Source organism: Phyllobates terribilis, unplaced genomic scaffold, assembly GCF_046119375.1.
Source record: "Phyllobates terribilis strain yellow unplaced genomic scaffold, ASM4611937v1 Scaffold_7__3_contigs__length_470593459, whole genome shotgun sequence".
Taxonomy (NCBI): Eukaryota; Metazoa; Chordata; class Amphibia; order Anura; family Dendrobatidae; genus Phyllobates; species Phyllobates terribilis.
This window is the reverse complement of record NW_027362767.1, coordinates 139283936-139308929: the sequence shown is the minus strand read 5'-3', so window position 1 is coordinate 139308929 and position 24994 is coordinate 139283936. Positions and strand designations below refer to the sequence as shown.

The 24994-nt window shown below is 48.6% G+C and overlaps 1 protein-coding gene across 2 annotated transcripts in view; it reads right to left on the bottom strand.

Annotated features, from left to right (window-relative positions):
- LOC141153973 (NACHT, LRR and PYD domains-containing protein 3-like) overlaps positions 1-24994 on the bottom strand; it is a 178229-nt gene that overhangs the window by 86024 nt on the left and 67211 nt on the right. Inside the window, exon 6 of one of the 2 annotated variants that reach the window (XM_073639301.1) lies at positions 4579-4749. The exons of the other annotated variant lie outside the window; for it this stretch is intronic. Coding sequence (XP_073495402.1) covers positions 4579-4749 — 171 coding nt within the window. The remainder of the gene's footprint in view (positions 1-4578; positions 4750-24994) is intronic. 2 annotated transcript variants of the gene reach the window in all.

Below are 24994 nucleotides of genomic sequence, written 5' to 3'. Positions count from 1 at the left end.
CTGTACACGTCTCTTATACTCGCACGTCTCCATCCTGTACACGTCTCTTATACTCGCACGTCTCCATCCTGTACACGTCTCTTATACTCGCACGTCTCCATCCTGTACACGTCTCTTATACTCGCACGTCTCCATCCTGTACATGTCTCTTATACTCACAAGTCTCCATCCTGTACACGTCTCTTATACTCGCACGTCTCCATCCTGTACACGTCTCTTATACTCACAAGTCTCCATCCTGTACACGTCTCTTATACTCGCACGTCTCCATCCTGTACACGTCTCTTATACTCGCACGTCTCCATCCTGTACACGTCTCTTATACTCGCACGTCTCCATCCTGTACACGTCTCTTATACTCGCACGTCTCCATCCTGTACATGTCTCTTATACTCGCACGTCTCCATCCTGTACACGTCTCTTATACTCGCACGTCTCCATCCTGCATACGTCTTTTATACTCGCACGTCTCCATCCTGTATACGTCTCTTATACCCGCACGTCTCCGTCCTGTACACGTCTCTTATACTCGCACGTCTACATCCTGTACACGTCTCTTATACTCGCACGTCTCTGTCCTGTACACGTCTCTTATACTCGCACGTCTCCATCCTGTACACATCTCTTATACTCACACGTCTCCATCCTGTATACTTCTCTTATACTCGCACGTCTCCATCCTGTACACGTCTCTTATACTCGCACGTCTCCGTCCTGTACACGTCTCTTATACTCGCACGTCTCCGTCCCGTACACGTCTCTTATACTCGCACGTTTCTGTCCTGTACACGTCTCTTATACTCGCACGTCTCCATCCTGTACACGTCTCTTATACTCACAAGTCTCCTTCCTGTACACGTCTCTTATACTCGCACGTCTCCATCCTGTACACGTCTCTTATACTCGCACGTCTCCATCCTGTACACGTCTCTTATACTCGCACGTCTCCATCCTGTACGCGTCTCTTATACTCGCACGTCTCCATCCTGTACACGTCTCTTATACTCGCACGTCTCCATCCTGTACACGTCTCTTATACTCGCACGTCTCCATCCTGTACACGTCTCTTATACTCGTACGTCTCCATCCTGTACACGTCTCTTATACTCGCACGTCTCCATCCTGTACACGTCTCTTATACTCGCACGTCTCCATCCTGTACATGTCTCTTATACTCGCACGTCTCCATCCTGTACACGTCTCTTATACTCGCACGTCTCCATCCTGTATACGTCTCTTATACTCGCACGTCTCCATCCTGTATACGTCTCTTATACCCGCACGTCTCCGTCCTGTACACGTCTCTTATACTCGCACGTCTACATCCTGTACACGTCTCTTATACTCGCACGTCTCTGTCCTGTACACGTCTCTTATACTCGCACGTCTCCATCCTGTACACATCTCTTATACTCACACGTCTCCATCCTGTATACTTCTCTTATACTCGCACGTCTCCATCCTGTACACGTCTCTTATACTCGCACGTCTCCGTCCTGTACACGTCTCTTATACTCGCACATCTCCGTCCTGTACACGTCTCTTATACTCGCACGTTTCAGTCCTGTACACGTCTCTTATACTCGCACGTCTCAGTCCTGTACACGTCTCTTATACTCGCACGTCTCCATCCTGTACACGTCTCTTATACTCGCACTTCTCCATCCTGTACACGTCTCTTATACTCACACGTCTCCATCCTGTACACGTCTCTTATACTCGCACGTCTCCATCCTGTACACGTCTCTTATACTCGCACGTCTCCATCCTGTACACGTCTCTTATACTCGCACGTCTCCATCCTGTATACGTCTCTTATACTCGCACGTCTCCATCCTGTATACGTCTCTTATACTCGCACGTCTCCATCCTGTATACGTCTCTTATACCCGCACGTCTCCGTCCTGTACACGTCTCTTATACTCGCACGTCTCCATCCTGTATACGTCTCTTATACTCGCACGTCTCCATCCTGTACACGTCTCTTATACTCGCACGTCTCAGTCCTGTACACGTCTCTTATACTCGCACGTCTCCATCCTGTACACGTCTCTTATACTCGCACATCTCAGTCCTGTACACGTCTCTTATACTCGCACGTCTCCATCCTGTACACGTCTCTTATACTCGCACGTCTCCATCCTGTACACGTCTCTTATACTCGCACGTCTCCATCCTGTACACGTCTCTTATACTCGCACGTCTCCATCCTGTACATGTCTCTTATACTCGCACGTCTCCATCCTGTACACGTCTCTTATACTCGCACGTCTCCATCCTGTATACGTCTCTTATACTCGCACGTCTCCATCCTGTATACGTCTCTTATACCCGCACGTCTCCGTCCTGTACACGTCTCTTATACTCGCACGTCTACATCCTGTACACGTCTCTTATACTCGCACGTCTCTGTCCTGTTCCCGTCTCTTATACTCGCACGTCTCCATCCTGTACACATCTCTTATACTCACACGTCTCCATCCTGTATACTTCTCTTATACTCGCACGTCTCCATCCTGTACACGTCTCTTATACTCGCACGTCTCCGTCCTGTACACGTCTCTTATACTCGCACGTCTCCGTCCTGTACACGTCTCTTATACTCGCACGTTTCAGTCCTGTACACGTCTCTTATACTCGCACGTCTCCATCCTGTACACGTCTCTTATACTCGCACGTCTCCATCCTGTACACGTCTCTTATACTCGCACGTCTCCATCCTGTATACGTCTCTTATACTCGCACGTCTCCATCCTGTACACGTCTCTTATACTCGCACGTCTCAGTCCTGTACACGTCTCTTATACTCGCACGTCTCCATCCTGTATACGTCTCTTATACTCGCACGTCTCCATCCTGTATACGTCTCTTATACCCGCACGTCTCCGTCCTGTACACGTCTCTTATACTCGCACTTCTCCATCCTGTATACGTCTCTTATACTCGCACGTCTCCATCCTGTACACGTCTCTTATACTCGCACGTCTCAGTCCAGTACACGTCTCTTATACTCGCACTTCTCCATCCTGTACACGTCTCTTATACTCGCACGTCTCCATCCTGTACACATCTCTTATACTCGCACGTCTCCATCCTGTACACGTCTCTTATACTCGCACGTCTCCATCCTGTACACGTCTCTTATACTCGCACGTCTCCATCCTGTATACGTCTCTTATACTCGCACGTCTCCATCCTGTATACGTCTCTTATACCCGCACGTCTCCGTCCTGTACACGTCTCTTATACTCGCACGTCCCCATCCTGTATACGTCTCTTATACTCGCACGTCTCCATCCTGTACACGTCTCTTATACTCGCACGTCTCAGTCCTGTACATGTCTCTTATACTCGCACGTCTCCATCCTGTACACGTCTCTTATACTCGCACGTCTCAGTCCTGTACACGTCTCTTATACTCGCACGTCTCCATCCTGTACACGTCTCTTATACTCGCACGTCTCCATCCTGTACACGTCTCTTATACTCGCACTTCTCCATCCTGTACACCTCTCTTATACTCGCACGTCTCCATCCTGTACATGTCTCATATACTCGCACGTCTCCGTCCTGTACACGTCTCTTATACTCGCACGTCTCCATCCTGTACACGTCTCTTATACTCGCACGTCTCCATCTTGTACACGTCTCTTATACTCGCACGTCTCCATCCTGTATACGTCTCTTATACTCGCACGTCTCCATCCTGTATACGTCTCTTATACCCGCACGTCTCCGTCCTGTACACGTCTCTTATACTCGCACGTCTACATCCTGTACACGTCTCTTATACTCGCACGTTTCAGTCCTGTACACGTCTCTTATACTCGCACGTCTCAGTCGTGTACACGTCTCATATACTCGCACGTCTCCATCCTGTACACGTCTCTTATACTCGCACTTCTCCATCCTGTACACGTCTCTTATACTCGCACGTCTCTATCCTGTACACGTCTCTTATACTCGCACGTCTCCATCCTGTACACGTCTCTTATACTCGCACGTCTCCATCCTGTACACGTCTCTTATACTCGCACGTCTCAGTCCTGTACACGTCTCTTATACTCGCACGTCTCCATCCTGTACACGTCTCTTATACTCGCACGTCTCCGTCCTGTACACGTCTCTTATACTCGCACGTCTCCGTCCTGTACACGTCTCTTATACTCGCACGTCTCCATCCTGTACACGTCTCTTATACTCACACGTCTCCATCCTGTACATGTCTCTTATACTCGCACGTCTCTGTCCTGTACACGTCTCTTATACTCACACGTCTCCGTCCTGTACACGTCTCTTATACTCACACGTCTCCATCCTGTACACGTCCCATATACTCGCACGTCTCCGTCCTGTACACGTCTCTTATACTCGCACATCTCCATCCTGTACACGTCTCTTATACTCGCACGTCTCCATCCTGTACATGTCTCTTATACTCGCACGTCTCCATCCTGTACATGTCTCTTATACTCGCACGTCTCTGTCCTGTACACGTCTCTTATACTCGCATGTCTCTATTCTGTACAGTCTTTTATACTAGCACGTCTCTATTCTGTACACATCTCTAATACTCACTCTAATTCCTCTATCCTGCAGTCTGGACTGGACAGAGCCTCCATCAAGACACTGAAGTGAGGACCAAAAAGATAGTTATCAGACAGGTCAAGTGTTTTCAGGAACCGATTATTCTTTATTCCAGATGCCAGATGTCTGCAGGACATCTCTGGTAGATCATTATTATCCAAACTATAAGAATAAGAAGATGAGATGTTAGTGACACGTCCACAGAACGTTAGTATAAAATCTGTAGATTGTGAATGTGGAGAGAAAATGTCCCCAACTGTTAGTAAAACCCATAAATGTCATCACTAGAAGCCGCCTCTTGTGCGTGGCGGATGTCAGGGCTGCCGGCAGCTGTATGATGTGTCCACTGACACCAGAAATGCAAAATGACTGAGTAATGTCCTCACTTTATGTCATGTCATAAATCAGTTATTATTGCAGAACATGGAATGTACAATAGACATAAATCCGATGGAGGAACTTGTGTCACCGGTCATCAGTGGCTGACCACTCTCCTTCCTCCATCATCTATTGTAGCTCTCAGCATAGGCGGATTATAATGAGGGCAATCTGGGCTACCGCCAGGGGGCCCGGCGCTCCTGGGGGTCCATGGCAAAATTGCTCTCATTATAATATGTGCGGCGCCGCGGCACATACCGGCAGACAGTGGCGGGGGGCTCCCGGACCGTTCCCCCATCAGCAGCGCATGGCCGCTGCTTCTTCTTCACAGCCGTGCTTCTTCCCTGTGCGCGGCCGTGTCTGCTAGTGTGACGTTACGCAGTGCGCGCCCGGCCTGCACTGCTGCACCGGAGAGAAGCTGGACGACTGGAGCCGAGCCGGGGAATGGTGAGTGTGTGTGTGTGAGTGAGTGTGTGAGTGAGTGAGTGAGTGTGTGAGTGTGTGTGTGAGTGTGTGTATGAGTGTGTGTGTGTGAGTGTGTGTGTGTGATTGAGTGAGTGTGTGTGTGTGCAGGCAGATATCATTGTGTGATGTCTGTTTATATGTATTTTTGTGTTTCAAATGTGTTTATGTGTGTATGTATATGTCTGTATATGTTTGTGTGTGTGCGTGACTGCGTGCGGCCTCTTGCTGTCTCTGGGGGACGCCGTGCGGCCTCCTGCTGTGTATAGATGGCGCCATGCGGCCTCCTGCTGTGTATAGATACCTACCTGTGGCCTCCCGCTGTGTATAGATGGCACGTGCGGCCTCGCGCTGTGTATAGATGGCTACGTGCGGCCTCCCGCTGTGTATAGATGGCGCCGTGCGGCCTCCCGCTGTATCTGGGGGCGCCGTGTGGCCTCCCGCTGTGTATAGATGGCTACGTGCGGCCTCCCGCTGTGTATAGATGGCTACGTGCGGCCTCCAGCTGTGTATAGATGGCACTGTGCGGCCTCCTGCTGTGTACAGATGGCTACGTGCGGCCTCCTGCTGTGTATAGAAGACTACGTGCGGCCTCCCACTTTGTATAGATGGCTACGTGCGGCCTCCTGCTGTGTATAGATGGCTACGTGCGGCTCCCTGCTGTGTATAGATAGCTACATGCGGCCTCCTGCTGTGTATAGATGGCTACGTGTGGCCTCCCGCTGTGTATAGAAGACTACATGTGGCCTCCCGCTGTGTATAGATGGCTACGTGCGGCCTCCTGCTGTGTATAGATGGCTACGTGCGGCCTCCCGCTGTGCATAGATGGCTACGTGCGGCCTCCCGCTGTGTATAGATGGCTATGTGCAGCCTCTAACTGTGTATAGATGGCTACGTGCGGCCTCCTGCTGTGTATAGATAGCTACGTGCGGCCTCCTGCTGTGTATAGATGGCTACGTGCGGCCTCCTGCTGTGTATAGATGACTATGTGCGGCCTCTTGCTGTGTATAGATGGCTACGTGCGGCCTCCTGCTGTGTATAGATGGCTACGTGCGGCCTCCCGCTGTGTATAGATGGCTACGTGCGGCCTCCTGCTGTGTATAGATGGCTACATATGCTCAATATTAAGTCATACAATTAATGTAAGGCTATGTGCCCACGATGCAGAAATGCTCCGGATTTTTCCTGAGCGTTTCTGCATCTCCCTGGCAGAAAAAAACGCATGCGGATTGTACATGCGTTTTTCCTGCCAGGGACATGCGGATGTGAAGCGTTCTTCACTTGCATTTCCGCATGCGAGTTGACAAGCGATTTTAGCATCACTAGGAAAGTGCTTGACAACTTGGTCACACTATATAAATCCATACAACCGGCATGGATTTATATAGTGTGACCTTAAAAGAATGGTAAAAAATAAGTATATACTTACCTTCTGATGGCCTGCCGATGTCAGTGGTCGCGTGACCCGTCACATGACTAAATTACGTCACGGCAGGTCCTTTTCAGACCATCGCGAGCTGCCGGCAAGCCAGGACGCATCGGATAAAGGCACCGGGGGCCATCAGAAGGTAAGTATAATATTTATTTTTTATTTTATTCTTTTTTTTGACAGGTTCTATGGTACCCGGGTCCGGAGGAGAGTCTCCTCTCCTCCAGACCCGGGTACCATCCGCACATTCAACCGCATGATATCCGCATGTACAGATGCAGTGATGCGGATATTATGTGTTCCAATGCAAGTCAATGGCAGAGAAAACGCAGCGCTTCCGCAAAATAATTGGTAATGCTGCGTTTTTTTCCGCAATGATAATCCGCAGTGGAAATTTCCGCAGCATGTGCACAGCACATGCGGATTATCATTGGGGAACATGGTAGGCCTTCTACCATGCGCTTTTTAAGTGTTTCTGCAGCGGAATTGCTGCTGCGGAAACGCTTAAAAAATGCATAGTGGGCACACAGCCTGAAAAAAATTATTATAATTAATATATTAATATTGTGCCAAATTAATTTCACGTGAACTATCACATGATCTATCACAGGGGATCATGTGACATGTGATACATCAGGTGTGTGGGGGGGGGGGCCCGCGCCTTCTAAACTGCCCGGGGCCCTTGCTACTCTTAATCCACCCCTGGCTCTCAGTCTATGGCTCCTGTGTCCTACAATCATATCCTGCCTTTACATTAATAGGTGTCACATGTAGCTCTGCCCTGAGTAACAGAAACACCTAAAGGTCACTGCCTTCCCCAATATCAGAAATGTTAGATAGTGTGTGGGCATGTACTATGTATGATGATCTGATATGGAGGACCTTTCTCTGATATATGAAACAATGACACAGGGCTGGGTGTTTCCTGTGGTAGAGAGCTGCACGTTCACATCTCTGTTCTCTTACTCTCTGTTCACATCTGCATCGTGATTTCCATTTAAAATGCTGTGCTGTTTTTTCGACCCAACGGTAATGGGTGCCTCAAGATCAGATGAGAACATAGCCTTACCTGCACTTGTGGATCAGCAGTTGCCACTGTTATCTCTATGATGTGAGCTCTGCAAATTGTACAGTCAATAAATATCACAATCTTCAGACAGGTAAATCAGTAATTGGGGCTGGTAGATCTCATTGTTATAACTCTTTCCTTTCCAGATTGCTCAGCTTAGATGGAACATTGGCTGTGATTTTGTACGTGGGACTGTGGGTGGTAGCCTGGCAGCTCTAAAAATGGCACCCCAGGCAGAATTAGTACAAGGAACTCTGTTTACCAGCTCCTGAGGGTTGCCTGACCATCACCGTTTAATACCTGTACAGGGATCTGAATTTACTTAGGCGCCCATGGGCTAGGGCCACAGAGTCAGCTACTGGCCAGTCATGAAGGCTAGAAGAATGCAATGCTCTGCAGCCTATCAATCTCTGGTATATATTTTTCACTCCTCTATGTTTTTTAATCCATGATACTTAAAGGTCATCACACTTACTTTAAGGGTATGTGCACACGATGCAGAAATGCTCAGGATTTTTTCCTGAGCGTTTCTGCATCTCTCTGGCAGGAAAAAACGCATGCGGATTGTACATGCGGTTTCCTGCCAGGGACATGCGGAAATGAAGCGGTCTTCACTTTCATTTCCGCATGCGGGTTGACAAGCGCTTCCCAAGCGATTTTAGCATCACTTGGAAAGTGCTTGACAACTTCACACTATATAAATCCATGCAACCGGCATGGATTTATATAGTGTGTGATGTCAAAAAATAAAAAATAAATCTATACGTTACCATCTGATGGCCCCCGGTGTCCTGCTTCATCGGTCCCGGCTGCCGGCAGTGAAGACTGTAGGACCTTCCGACGTCAGCGTCACGTGACCCGTCACATGACTCTGACGTCAGCGAAGGTCCTTCATTCAACCGCGAAGTGCGCGGGAAGCCGGCAGGACGCAGCGCGGGCCGTCAGAAGGTGAGAATATATATATTTTTTATTTTATTCTTTTTTTTTTAATGGTACCTGGGTCTGGATGCGAGTCCTCTCCTCCACACCCGGGTACCATCCGCACATTAGACCGCACGGAATGCGCATCAACATATACAGTGATGCGGATTCCATGCGGTCTAATGCAAGTCAATGGCGGCAAAAGAGCAGCGTTTCCGCAAAATTAATTGACATGCTGCGGATTTTTGACCGCAGCGTTTACGCTGCGGAAAAATCCGCATCATGGGCACAGCACATGCGGATTTCCATTGGGGAACATTGCTGCCCTTCTACCATGCGTTTTTCATGCGTTTCCGCGGCGTTTACGCAACTGCAAAAACGCCGCGGAAACGCATGAAAAACGCATCGTGTGAACTCAGCCTAAGAGTTTATGATCCATGCCGAGTTTGCTAGTCTGTTTTTTTGTTTTTTTTTTCCCTGCACTTTATGGTCTCCTGTTGTCTTTTAAGCTAGTGATTGATTGTTAATGAGTTAAATCTGTGTAGATCTAAGCAGATACATCCCTATATATTGAGACTTGGTTAAGGGGCAGCATTTATGCATACTTTATCAAAGTGCCATAATTTATCAAAGTGCCCTGGCAGTTAGAAAATGGCAGTTGGACAGGAGACAGGTAAGACATGCAAGACAATTAAACAAACTTGCTTCCAGGTCATCTTTTTGGCAAACAGTATTCACCATTTGTATCTGTGCCATTTATACTCTGGTTGCTACAATCATCCACATTCACCGTTCTCCCACAAATGCGGCACACTTCATCCATATTAATCCCTCACTCCTCCCTTCTCCTATGTACAGTTGTCATGCTCTCTTCACAATGTTATACCACGCAGATCCATTCATTCCCACCATACAACGCAGGAAACGCTCTCACAAATCACTCAATCATCTGCTCACTCTCTGTATCTTCCTTCTATTAGTCGCAGGTGATATTTCTCCCAACCCAGGACCCTCCAGTAATAATAACGCTAACTCTTTCCCTGTTACATTCAGAAACCCTGCTAATCTCATTAATATTCCCTGCATATCTTCTGTCTCATTCAACTGTGCCCTTTGGAAGGCACGCTCAGCATGTAATAAACTCTCTTACATCCATGACTTTTTCCTCTCTAATTCCCTCAACCTTCTGGCTCTCACTGAAACCTGGATCCAGCAGTCGGACACCACCGCCGCTGCAGCTCTCTCCTATGGTGGCCTACATTTCTCTCATACTCCGCGACCTGACAACAGATCAGGTGGAGGTGTTGGTCTGCTTCTTTCAACAAAATGTACTTTTCAGGTTATCCCTGACGCGCCCCCTGGGCCATAGTCTTTTAGGGGGAATATCCGGAGCCGGATCAGATGGGGGTTGTAGTCTCGTGGCGGCGACCCGGTCCGCGCCCAGGGAGTCAAACTGAGCGGCGATGTACTAGCAGTAGATGGTTGGTGACTACGCCACCCGTTGAATGCAGCTATGGAGCTGCCGCTGCAGGGCAGACCGCTCAGGCCGGTGGAAGGATGGTGCAGCGTGGATGGTATAACCCCCAACGGGAGGGGTATGGCCTCAGGGCAGCCGACGTGGATGATGGGGGTAGCAGGAACCACTCAGAGACGGTGCGGTGTAGTTCAGGGTCTTTACTGGTGACAAAGATAGACCCTCCCGGAGTACTTGCTAGTGATAGGGGCCTGGTCAGTCCTTGAGCAGATGGGATCTCCCCTGGCCAGGCGGAGTTGTAGGCCTTCCCAACTAACTGTACTCTTCTGGCTACCTTGCTAGAGGCGGGAATAAGTAGCCCACGTCCCTGAGTGTACCGTGTGGTGCTCACCCGTATGGCCGGTGACTCGGGGCCTTCTAATGTCTTCCGCTCCACGATGGCGGTGCTGGTCCCACACGTGTGACCGTGCCTTCGGGCTTCTGGGCCAGAGGACCTGAAATCCTCTGCCGGACGGTTTCTGCTGCTGGGTAGGAGTTAGTCCCCACAGCCTCGGACTCCGGGTCCGGTAAGAAATCTTCTCAGTCAGGGCGAGCTCTGTAGCTGCCAGCCCCTGACTCGTTGTAACACTGCTCCCCACAGAGCTCCTGATGTTTCTTGCTATGCTGCTTCTCTTCTCTACTCTTGTTCTGTCTTCTTTCTCACTAACTCTGCCTCAGCCCCGGGTTTATATAGGGGAAGTCCTTCCCCTCCCAAGACTGGGCAGGAGGTGTGGCATGCACAGGATCCCTGACCAAAGGACCTCCCACCTGCTCTCAGACGTAATATCTCTATCACTGTGGCAACCAGACCCCTGGGGTGTCACAATCCCCCCTGTACCTTCCCTTATCTTCCCTTCTTTTGAGGCCCACACAGTCAGACTCTACCGGCCCTTCTCCCTGCAAGTGGCGGTTGTCTATCGCCCTCCAGGTCCCCCCCGTCAATTCCTGGATCACTTTGCTGCCTGGCTTCCAAATTTTCTATCCTGCGACATCCCCACGATAATCATGGGAGACTTTAACATCCCAATTGGCGATCCTCTTTCCCCATCTGCCACGCATCTTTTATCACTAACCTCCTCCTTCGGCCTTTCACAGCTTGCTAATTCTCCTACACATGAGGACGGGAACACATTGGACCTGATCTTCTCCCGGCTTTGGTCAGTACAAGACTTTACTAACTCTCCCCTTCCACTCTCTGACCATAATCTTCTTTCATTCTCTGTCAAGAACTGTGACTCTACTCAAGACACTCCCACCGTCCACACTTATAGAAATTTAAGCGCCGTTAACACCCAGAAATTTATAAAAAGGTTGAAATCATCATTGGCCCCAATCTCCTCCCTCTCATGTCCCGACTCTGCATTGAAGCATTATAACAAAATAATGCTATGCGCCCTGGATGAAGCCGCACCTCCTACACAAAGAAAAATTCGGCATAGACGGCGACAACCCTGGCACACGCCTCAAACACGTCTTCTCCAGAGGTACTCCAGGTGCGCTGAACGGCTGTGGAGAAAATCAAATCTGCCCGAAGATTTCCTCCACTATAAATTTATGCTGAAAACATATAACTCTGCCCTTCACCTCTCCAAACAAACCTACTTTAACAACCTCATAATCTCACTTTCCAATAATCCTAAACGACTCTTTGACACGTTTCATTCTCTCCTCAATCAAACAACACAGGCCCCGACCACCGACCTCAGCGCTGACGATCTGGCCAATTATTTCAAAGAAAAAATTGACCATATCCGACAGGAAATTTTCTCCCAATCCCCAAATGTTATGCATGCTCTCCCCCGCCACATTGTATCTTGCTCATTTTCTGACTTCGAACCAGTCACGGAAGATGAAGTGATCAGGCTCCTTGCATCTTCTCGCCCTACCACCTGCACCAGTGACCCTATTCCCTCACATCTCCTTCAGTCCCTTGCTCCAGCTGTCACCACTCACCTAACTAAAATTTTCAACCTTTCCCTCTCATCTGGCATCTTTCCCTCTTCTTTTAAACACGCCAGCATACAACCATTACTTAAAAAACCATCCCTCGACCAGAACTGCACGGCCAACTACAGACCTGTTTCCAATCTTTCCTCTATCTCTAAACTCCTGGAACGCCTGGTCCATTCCCGTCTAATCCGCTATCTCTCAGACAACTCTCTTCTTGACCCTTTACAATCTGGTTTCCGCTCTTTACATTCTACTGAAACTGCCCTCACTAAAGTCTCTAATGATCTACTAACAGCTAAATCTAATGGTCACTACTCCCTGCTGATTCTCCTGGATCTCTCTGCAGCATTCGACACTGTGGATCACCAGCTCCTCCTCACTATGCTCCGCACTATTGGCCTCAAGGACACTGTTCTCTCCTGGTTCTCCTCTTATCTCTCTGACCGCTCCTTCTCTGTGTCTTTTGCCGGCTCCTCCTCCTCTCTCCTTCCCCTTACTGTCGGGTTTCCTCAAGGATCAGTCCTAGGCCCCCTTCTTTTCTCCTTATACAATGCTCCTATTGGACAAACAATCAGTAGATTCGGTTTTCAGTACCATCTCTATGCTGATGACACCCAATTATACACCTCTGCTCCTGACATCACCCCTGCATTACTACAAAAGACCAGTGATTGTCTTTCTGCTGTGTCTAACATCATGTCCTCCCTCTGCCTAAAACTGAATCTGTCAAAAACTGAACTACTCGTCTTTCCTCCCTCCACTAACCTACCTGTGCCCAATATTGCCATTTCCGTTTGTGGCTCAACCATTACTCCCCAGCAACAAGCCCGCTGTCTTGGGGTCATTTTTTATTCAAATCTTAATTTCACTCCTCACATCAAATCACTCGCTCGTTCATGTCATTTACACCTCAAAAACATCTCAAGAATCAGGACTTTTCTCACCTTTGACTCGGCAAAAACTCTTACTGTAGCTCTTATTCATTCTCGTCTGGACTACTACAACTCTCTACTTATCGGGCTCCCTCTTACTAAACTCTCCCCTCTCCAATCCGTCCTTAACGTAGCAGCCAGGATCATATTCCTCGCCAACCGCTACTCCGATGCCTCTTCCCTGTGCCAGTCATTGCATTGGTTACCCATCCAATATAGAATTCAATTTAAACTTATCACGCTTACCCACAAAGCGCTCCATGCTTCAGTACCCCCCTACATCTCCTCCATTGTCTCAGTCTACCATCCTACACGTGTCCTCCGTTCTGCAAATGACTTAAAACTATAATCCTCCATAGTCCGAACTTCCCACTCCCGTCTCCAAGATTTCTCGCGTGCTGCGCCAATTTTTTGGAATGCACTACCCAGGACAATTCGATTAATTCCCAATGCCCACAGTTTCAAGCGAACCCTAAAAACACATTTCTTTAGACTGGCGTATCGCCTAAACACACTGTCCGTCCCAGTTTTCCCCCATATTAAAATCGAATTCAACTTCGGGTTCATACCAACCATGCACATAATAGCCTCTGTCAGGACTGCACACATACTGGCTGACGACCAGTCCATGTATTATTATTTATCCTATTCAGTATATCAAGGCTGCATTATACAATATATGTACACTTTACCTTTTGTGTCTCCCCCATTTCCTCATAGACTGTAAGCTTGCGAGCAGGGCCCTCACTCCTTTCGATATGAGATATGCTTATTCTGTATTGTCTGTATATGTCCCCCCTAAAATTTGTAAAGTGCTGCGGAATATGTTGGCGCTATAAAAATAAAAACTTATTATATTAAGAAAGAGTGGTCCAGTATCCGGGGCAGATCCAGGAGATTTGAGATGGGACAAAATAGTAAGGTAGTAAAATAGTCAATAAATGTATCCAGGTAAAAATCTAGAATATTCACTTGGAAGCAAGCAAGTCACAAAGGAGTTCACTAAAGCTGGTCAAATTATAACTGCCAGTGGATAACGAGATTTTAGGATGTTAAATGGCTTGTAGATCTGCCTAGGCCACATAGCAGGAAGAAAACACTTACAGAAGTTAACTCCTGAATTCTCAGCCTGGACAGAGCTACAAGTCCCAGAGGAAACAGAGGCAAAAGAAGGGTAGACACTGGTACAGATGTCACAGAGATGTGAAAATAGGAATAATAAGCCTAACAGACCAATATGCAGTCAAGGTAGGTCACGACAGCAACAAATCCTAAACAAGAACAGGACCTCCAAACTAAAGAATTCAAGCAATGATATTTTATTGAATAAGCACATAACAATTTAAAACAAAAAACATGATAGACACGCTTATAGATGGGGATAGAATTGCATGATTGAACAGGACAAAGTCTGGAAGAATAGAGACATTCCTTGATAACTAATCAAAACCATAATATCTTGGACAGTACATGATTCCCAAACTATAAGTGTGAAGAAATGGCAGCAGAGAGACCCCGCAGAATCCCACTGCTGCCACCAATTTGTCAGGACGACACCAGCAGGATCATACAGTATCGCACCACTGCGGTCAATTTGTCAGGGATTTATGCACACGCACGATCCCGATTACTCACTACGTAGTTATCAGCAAGCGAGCAGTGAGCGTATGGCGTACACACTTCCGAATTCCGATGCATGGAATATGTGTATATGCCCCGTACTATCACTGCCAGCTTCACGATAACCCAATTAAGATTATTTGTTGCCACCACCAATCAGATTTAAATATTCAAATACAAGACAGGCCTGATTGGACGCCTGCTTTCTGGTATTATATATGGCTTTGGGGGAGGAACAATTACCAAACAGAAGAAACAGAACTATTAAATTTTATATTTAATCCAAAAGGGGGGCAGTGTTTATGAAAAATATACAAAAGATTTTATAAAGGGGGACAATACAATACAGAATATACATTTGCACAAAATAAAAAGGGATTAACGGAAGAAAGTTACTAGACAGATCGAAGAGACGAATCAGTTTAGCTAGAGGGGAGGCGCTCCAATGGACCGTTATCGAACGGGACTCATGCTTACAAAATATGTATCTCCTGGCATGAGTATAGATCCAGGCTCAGCTGGATCTTTTATGCTGAAGGAGGGCCCTGCCCACACACTCCCCTGTGATGACCTCCCGTGGGCTGATCTCCACCCTTCATGGTTTTTATTAAATCACTAAGTTCTGCAATAACTTCTCACTGGTTGATCGCAGAAGTTAGCAAGTGACATATTTTTTATTGAGAATTTACCTTTCTTTAGAGACCAGACATGACCTGGCTGCTGTCCGTTTTTTTTTTGTACTTTTGCGTTATACCTCACTGGCAGAGCGTACAGATATGGAAAAATATGCGTATTGTTCCTTAGCTAACCCTGCCGCTAAAAATATGTGTCCCATCGCAATCGGAATTATAGAACTTCCGATATTCCATATTTCGTGTCAGTGCCTACGAGACTGCAGATTGAACACATATGCAAATGGGGATGTCCTGGCTATTGTGTGGGGTGAGACAGGTTTCCTTTGAAACTTAATGAGCGGTTTCCTCTTTCTTTCAATCTCTGGCCTATATGCTGAGGTGTCTATTTATCATAGGTCTCTGCTACTAAGATCTACATGGTAATTAGCTTGGATAATTGAGTTTACCCCTTCTTTTGTACATGGCTATTTGCATAGAAGCAACTGGCTAGAGTGTTAGCTCTTCTCCTGTAACAAATAGTATAGGGGAGGGGGTAGGATGGGTTTGGAGGGAGAGAGAGAACTTCAGCATTTTCTATGACAATAAGGTCATCCTTCAAGATTTCAAAATTGCACAATACCCATATGGCGAAATTTATCAAAATAATATGAAGATAATAGAGTATATTCAAAGAGGATTCAATGCATAATAATCCATGATACCATCCAAGTTGGTGGAAAATGCATACAATCTGACAATAGAAACTGTAATAAATGAAGCACATCTGTCAAGGCACTGAAAGAATGTGAAAATATCAATGTATTAAGTAGGAGGCAATGCTAGAGTACTGCAAGCAATATGTCAAATTCCAGAGTTCTCCTCTGTCTTTACCTACTGTAAGGTAGCTCACGGACACATACTTGATGGGAGGTATGTATCACAGAGATGGTTGTCATCTGTGATGTAATCCTGGAATGTTGCTCTAGTGCATCTAAGCACTATGCAGATTGTTTGATGCTCTGGGCCAGCTTTTACGGGTAGCCGGAGAGATGGGCGGGTCTGGCTACCCACATACCTCATCTCTGGGTGTGGTTAACAAGTTAAAATAGAGGCCATTGTTTGGCACATGGTCTGTGTTTGGAGGGAGAAGGCCTCCTATGTGTTGTTGTCTCCAGACTGAACCAGGGTACTGGACGCTATCCAGACTGTGTGCCCACAGGACTGGCTAACCAGAGACTTTTGCCTAAAGGACTTTTTACTTTGTTTTGCCTGCACTAAAGGCTGTTTGTTTTCGTTTTGCTTATAAACGGTTTATGAAGCAATAAACCGACATGGACATTTAAATGAAAATGTGAGTGAAAACCCTACACTACATGATATATTGTACCATAGATACTTGGCTAGTGCCAAAAGAGTGCTAGATGCCTTCCTATATAAAGTGCTATGTGCTACACTATTCCGGCAAATAACAGTATATAAAAAATGCAGTCAATGCTAGATTACTACAAGCAGCATATCAAACTCCAGAATCCTCCTCTGTTATAGCCCACACAGCGTTTTAGGATACAGTAGTAGTTACTATGGCTAAGCTCTCACATAGTTTCTTCACACCAGAATTCCTACAGCGTAGTTTCCTAAGTGGTATTTACTGCTGCAGAATTGACAAAAGTGAATACACATCGGAAAATCAGCTATTTTCACACCGTGGGATTTTAACCTAATAGTCCTAAACTATTGTTTAATTCCACTATTTATCTACATAAACTGAATTCACATTGTATTTTATCCCCATATTAATTCCATATTTCTAAATTCCTAACATAGAGCAGAAGAACAAATGCTTCTTTCTGATACTTCTATGGGGCCGTACTGACACCCTCACCAATTGTTACAACGGACTTTTTCTCAGAACCTGTGATTCTATCTGACACGATCCCGTGGGCAAATTTATTAAAACTATTATAAGGAAAAGTGGAATAGTTGTCACTGTTGTTTTATATTTTCTATAGGACCTCTGAGAGATTAAAACCTGAATCTTACTGGTTGTTATTGCAGCCTGTCAAAGATCACAGCCAGGGGGGGGTCACGCTGAACCCACCACGCTGTTACCTTTCAGTCACAAACAGCCCTCTGCTGCCCCATATCATCAGGACAATTACACAATTGACCGATGATTAACGGAGGAGGCCACAGGCTGTTTACAGTACGAGGCTGGTTATTGGAGAACTAACAGTCAGCGTATGGTATGTACACTTCTGATTCCAATGCATGGAATATGTGTATATACCTCGGTACAGTTATTGCTAACTCCACAATAACCCAAGTAAGATTATTAGCTGCCACCATCAATCATTTAATTGGACACCTGACAAGTCACATACGGCTTTCAAGAGTATGGTTTAAAGAACTAAAGGAACAGAACTATTCAATTTTAGATTTAATCCAGAAAGTTGGCAGTGTTTATAAAAAATATACAAAAGAATTTACAAAGGGGACAAAACAATACAGCTTATACAATTACATAAAATTAACAGGAATAACAGAAAAACATACCAAACGCTGGTCATAGAGATGGCTCACAGCTTAGTGAAGGGAAGCACTTCGATTGAAAACGTCCACTGAAACGTGGAACGTGCATAATTCCTACACAGATACAGTACAGACCAAAAGTTTGGACATACCTTCTCAGTTAAAGATTTTTCTGTATTTTCATGACTATGAAAATTGTACATTCACACTGAAGGCATCAAAACTATGAATTAACACATGTGGAATTATATATTCTAGGTTCTTCAAAGTAGCCACCTTTTGCTTTGATGACTGCTTTGCACACTCTTGGCATTCTCTTGATGAGCTTCAAGAGGTAGTCACCGGAAATGGTTTTCACTTCACAGGTGTGCCCTGTCAGGTTTAATAAGTGGGATTTCTTGCCTTATAAATGGGGTCAATTGAATAATCCTGATAGTCCTCACTACCTGCGCCTATATTGGAATTTTAATATAAATTACTACTATAATAAGGATTTAATTATTAAAAGTTAAGTTTTATAGAGCTTTAGTTGGGGGTTCTATTTGCCAACAGGCAATATGTTAATGTGTTATAAATGGGGTTGGGACCATCTGTTGTGTTGTGCAGAAGTCTGGTGGATATGTGGTACCCCAGGGGTCCGGTTGCCACAGTGGCATTGCCTCCCTCACAAGAGGTGATGCCATGCCTGGAAGCAAGCAGGGGTCCCCTAATCAGGTTTTACTAAGCATGCAACACTTTCCTGGCTCCAGACCAGCAAGGGGAGTTCCTCCCCTTAGCAACTGGGATCTGGAGGCGGGGTTAGTTAGACTTAGTGTGAGGAGTTGAAGTGAGGACGTCGAAGAGAGAGGAGCTGGGGAGTGGAGCTGCATGGCAGTTCACCCCAGAGGGACACAGAAGAACTGGACACCGGAGTCCGAGGCTGTGGGGCACTGAAGGCCCAGCAGCAGAAACCGGAGGGCAGGAGACTGCAGGTCTCCTGGCCCCATCAGATGCCCGGAGGCTTAGCAGCACAGAGGGCCCAGCACCGCCACGTGGGAGCGACGCACCAGCAAGGCCCGAGCTGCCTGCCATACGGGTGAGCACAGAAACGTTGCTCTCAGAGACGAGGGCTACCGCACAGCTACAAGCAGCAGGGCCAAAGAGTTTAGTGGAAAGGGAAGGCCCCCAACTTCACCTGGCAAGGAGGATTCTTTACTTGCTTCCAGGCTGCCTGGACTTCCACTTCTAGCCAGTACCCTAGTCCCGGCTTGTCTAATCACCACCAGTAAAGATAAGAGGAAACCGCCATTAAGTTGTAGACTGATTATTGCTGCGCCATCAACCCCTGCACTACAACGCCCAGCATAACCCATAACATCTACACTGCCCTGGAGCTAAGCTCTACCTGTGGAGAGCTACACCATCCCTGCTGCAGTAACATCAGCTCCAGAGGACCTGCTCCGGAGCGACGGCTCCCTTAGCCGCATACCACAGGTGGCTTCACGAATTTTATAGAATCACTATAAATCCCCTATCAATAACCCCTTATTATTGACCGCCCTGGGTCACGGACCGGGTCATCGCCACTGTGACATCCCCCAGCATCTACCGGCCCAGCACCGGGTACCCCACGGCCTACGGGGCGCGTCAGATACACAGCTGATAGTCCTACTGAATAGACTGTTAGAATTTGTATTATGGCAAGAAAAAAGCAGCTAAGTAAAGAAAAACGAGTGGCCATCATTACTTTAAGAAATGAAGGTCAGTCAGTGCGAAAAATTGGGAAAACTTTGAAAGTGTCCCCAAGCGCAGTTGCAAAAACCATCAAGCGCTACAAAGAAACTGGCTCACATGAGGACTGCCCCAGGAAAGGAAGACCAAGAGTCACCTCTGCTTCTGAGGATAAGTTTATCTGAGTCACCAGCCTCAGAAATTGCAGGTTAACAGTGTAGCGCCCCGAGGGCTCGGTTGCTACAGGGGTATTGCACCTCAACCAGAGGTGTGATATTCCACTCCCAGGTAAGGATGGAGTGTGGACCAGGGCTCAGTTAGCTGCATACACATACACACTCACCCCATTTCCGGGGGACAGCTCGACGGTGCTCCCATATTGCAGTCACAACTGACCATGTCCCTGGCTGGAGTGGGGAGGGGGGAGAGAACCCAGTGGTGTAGGAGCAGAAAGGGGACGGCTTCTGGAGCATAGGAAGGAGCTCATTGGGTGCAGGTCACCTGAGCTCAGACACATACAGAGAAGCAGATAAAAGGTGGGAGCCATCTTAGTAAGGAGAGTCAGTTCAGAGGAGAGAAGGAGTTCAGTCAGAGAGAGCTGACAGGGAGCTGAGGCTCAGCCTGAGCTCAGCTCCACGAGGCGGGCCTAGAGAGAAGGCCGGGGCCAGAGAGGAGAAGAGGAGAAGGAGAAGGAAGGAGAAGAGACAGAGGAGTGGAAGGGCTCCAGAAACAAGGAGGCAGAAGGGACCCTAAGAGAGCAGAACGGACAGCAACCGTTGCAAACTCGCGTGATATCGGGTGAAGGGTCAGGCTGTGGAAGGGTACCGGATTCCCAAGTTGATGGAGGTAAATCATCCCTCAGCCAAGAACCGGAGGTCGTGATCATTTAATGGTGCGACCCCCCACTAAACCTGCTAGGAAGGCACCATATAGGATAGCGGGAAGTGAAGGCCAATGCTTACCCGACACGGTCTGCGGTAGCTGGACAGAAGTCAGGACACTGGTGGGGCACGAGAGGCCAGAGAAAGGACAGAAGGGGGTCCTGTGCCATACTCCTGAACTGCCTGGGGGTTGACCGAGCCCCTCACCTGGTGGACGCAGCACGGCTTGGGCAGTCATTGCTGACAGAAGTGACTTGGATAATAACTGTGAGTAAAAACCCTGGACTGCATCATTGGACTCTGTGTGATTTCTGCTGCGCCAGCACCATCACTCCCATCCTCCCTATACACTGCCCTGAGGCTACACTCTTTCTGTGGGGAGTTATCCTACCCCTGTGCTGCACACCAACACCAGCCTCAGCGGTCTGCCTCGCAGCGGCGGTTATCCCTGACCGCAATCCACAGGTGGCGTAGTCGGACATTCAAAACACTGATAAATAGACTGCCACAATTTGGTCTGACCACCCTGAGCCACGGGATCGAGTTGCCACTACTACCCCCTGCATCGTACAGAAGCCCGGTTCCAGGTACCCCACGGCCCAGGGGGCGAGTCAACAGCAGCTCAGATTAGAGACCAGGTCAATGCCACACAGTGTTCTAGCAGTAGACACATCTCTTCAACAACTGTTAAGAGGAGACTTTGTGCAGCAGGCCTTCATGGTAAAATAGCTGCTAGGAAACCACTGCTAAGGACAGGCGACAAGCAGAAGAGATTTGTTTGGGCTAAAGAACACAAGGAATGGACATTAGACCAGTGGAAATCTGTGCTTTGGTCTGATGAGTCCAAATTTGAGATCTTTGGTTCCAACCACCGTGTCTTTGTGTGACGCAGAAAAGGTGAACGGATGGACTCTACATGCCTGGTTCCCACCGTGAAGCATGGAGGAGGAGGTGTGATGGTGTGGGGGTGCTTTGCTGGTGACACTGTTGGGGATTTATTCAAAATTGAAGGCATACTGAAGCAGCATGGCTACCACAGTGTAACGGATCTGTAAGGCGGAACCTCTGAGCTACTATACAAGGGGGCGGTCCTTGTAAGGGAGCGGGTGGCGACCAGGGAAGATGGGCAGGAAGTCACAGCAGGTGACTGGGACAGTCTCTGAGTGAACGGGCTGGAGGTCACGGCAAGTGACCGGGGCAGTCTCTGGATGAACGGGCAGATGGTCACGGCAAGTGACCGGGGCAGTCTCTGAATGAACGGGCAGATGGTCACGGCAAGTGACCGGGGCAGTCTCTGAATGAACGGGCAGATGGTCACGGCAAGTGACCGGGGCAGTCTCTGGATAAAGGGTTGGTACGACCTGTGGCGGCTGATGATAGACGTGAGCTCCCAGGTGAGCAGGCGAGAGTCTCTGGATGAACGGGTGGTCACAGCATGTGACGGCGGAGCCTCCAGGAAGACCAACAGACAGGCGGCAGATGAGCGCTCCCAGGTGAGCGGGCAGAAGTCTCTGGACAGGCAGGTGGTCACAGCACGTGACGGCAGAGCCTCCAGGTAGGCTAGCAGACAGGCAGCAGATGAGCGCTCCCAGGTGAGCGGGCAGGAGTCACTGGACAGGCAGGTGGTCACAGCACGTGATGGCGGAGCCTCCAGGTAGGCTAGCAGACAGGCAGCAGATGAGCGCTCCCAGGTGAGCGGGCAGGAGTCACTGGACAGGCAGGTGGTCACAGCACGTGACGGCGGAGCCTCCAGGTAGGCTAGCAGGCAGGTAGCAGATGTGTGCTCCCAGGTGAGCAGGCAAGCTGGTCCATAGACAGACTGACAGGAGTTGGAAGGCAGATCGTCGGACCTCAGGCAAGCAGGCAGGTGGCTGAAGTGCGCTCCCAGGTGAGCGGACAGGCTGGTCCTTAGACAGACTGACAGGAGTAGTAAGGCAGACCGTCGGACCTCAGACTAGCAGGCAGGTAGCAGATAATCAGGCAGGAATAAGACAGCAAGCTGGCAGGAATCTGGCAGGTATCTGTCAGGTAACTGGCAACGGGACCTGAGGGCTGAAGCAGAGTAGTGAACAGTGCAACAACATTGCTCGGGCACCTCCATTTTGGAGGAGGTGCCTTATATATGGTGAAGTCCTCCGGCCATTGGCCGGGGACTCCTTAGGACGGCGCGCGCGGCCCCTTTAAGAGGGAGGGAGAGCGCGCGCGCCCTAAGCACAGTGGCCGGGAAGGAGCGCGCGCTGCCAGCAGAGCGGGAGGAGGACGCCGGGCACGGAGCAGAGAGGTGAGGGGAACAGCGTCCCTGTCTAGCAGAGGGCAGGGACGCCGGCGCTACAGTACCCCCCCCCCTTTAGGCCCCCCCTTTTTTAGGCCAGACAGAAATTTAGCTAGGATAAGAGGGGCATGGATGTTCTCCCGGGGCTCCCACGTTCTCTCCTCAGGACCAAACCCCTTCCAATCTACTAGAAAAAAGGTCTTTCCTCTTACCCTTTTGGTGGCAAGAATGTTCTCTACCTCAAACTCGTCCTCAGCAGAAACCGGAGCAGGAGGCGTACCTGTAGACTTGGAAAAAGAGTTAAGTACTACGGGTTTGAGGAGAGATACATGGAAGGAGTTAGGGATCCGTAAGTTGGCCGGGAGTTTCAATTTATAGGCCACCGGGTTGATCTGACTGATGACCTCCAGAGGACCGATGAACCGAGGCCCTAACTTGTAAGAAGGTATCTTGAGTCGGACATATTTAGATGAGAGCCAGACTTTATCTCCAGGACGAAATTGTGGAGGATCCAGGCGTTTTTTGTCAGCGTGTCTTTTCATCCATTCGGACGACTGAAGGAGTGCGGATCGGGTACTCTCCCAAATGGAGGAAAATTTGCTAACGAGAGATTCCGCAGCCGGGTTGTCCACAGAGGTGGAGACAGGAAAAGGAATCCGAGGATGCTGACCGAAGACTACAAAAAACGGGGATTTGGAGGAGGATTCGCTCTCGTGATTGCTATAAGAGAACTCGGCCCATGGTAGGAGATCCACCCAGTCTGAATGATGGGCATTAACGAAGTGCCGGAGGTAATTGGTCAGGTTCTGATTGATCCGCTCCACTTGACCATTGGACTGTGGGTGGTAAGCGGAAGAGAAGTCCAGGGTGACGTCTAGCAGTTTACAAGTGGCTCTCCAGAAACGTGAGGTGAACTGTACCCCACGATCCGACACGATGTGGAGGGGCAGGCCATGAAGACGGAAGATGTGGCGGATAAAGTCTTTAGCCAGCTCGGGTGCAGACGGGAGGGCTGGCAGGGGAATAAAGTGAGCCATCTTGGAAAAGCGATCAGCGACCACCCAAATGACCGTACAACCGGCGGAGACGGGGAGATCAGTTATGAAGTCCATAGCAATATGCTGCCAGGGGGCAGCAGGCACAGGAAGCGGAAGGAGGCGACCGGCTGGCAGGTGTCTCGGGACTTTGTTGCGGGCGCAGGACACACAGGCAGAAACAAAGTCTATTACGTCCTTGTGTAGGGTAGGCCACCAGTAGTGCCGGGCAATAAGCTGGAGGGTCTTTTTCTGACCGGCGTGGCCAGCTAGTTTAGACGAATGGCCCCAGTGTAGGATCTTCTTCCGATCAGGTACTGAAACAAACGTCTTACCGGGAGGGAGACGATTTAGACTCACGGGAGCCACCTGCATTAATCTGGCGGGATCGATGATATGTTTAGGTTCTTCCTCGAGATCGGACACCAGAAAGGATCGGGACAAGGCGTCTGCTTTGACGTTTTTGTCAGCCGGGCGAAAATGAAGAACAAAATCAAAGCGAGCAAAAAACAAGGACCACCGGGCTTGGCGCGGGTTAAGTCTCTGGGCATGCTGGAGGTAAGCCAAGTTCTTGTGGTCAGTGTAAATTATTACCGGGTGAAGAGCCCCCTCGAGTAGGTAACGCCACTCCTCCAGCGCCAGCTTGATGGCCAATAACTCTCGGTCTCCTATGGAATAGTTGCGCTCAGAAGAGGAGAAGAGTTTGGAGAAGAAGCCACAAGTTACCATTCTCCCGGAAGATGATTTTTGAGTAAGTACCGCTCCGGCTCCAGAGGAGGAGGCGTCAACTTCCAGGAAGAACTGCTTGTTGCCGTCCGGGCGATGCAGCACCGGGGCAGAAGAGAAGGCCTGTTTTAGGGAAAGAAAGGCCTCCTCTGCTTCGGGCGGCCACTCTTTGGGATTAGTACCCTTACGGGTGAGCGCGGAAATTGGGGCAGTCCGGGAAGAGAAGTGTGGTATGAAGAGGCGGTAGTAGTTAGCGAAGCCCAGGAATCGCTGAATGGCCTTCAACCCCTCCGGTCGAGGCCATTTCTCGATGGCAGACAGTTTCTCTGGATCCATTCGTAGGCCGGTCTGAGAAATAATGTAGCCC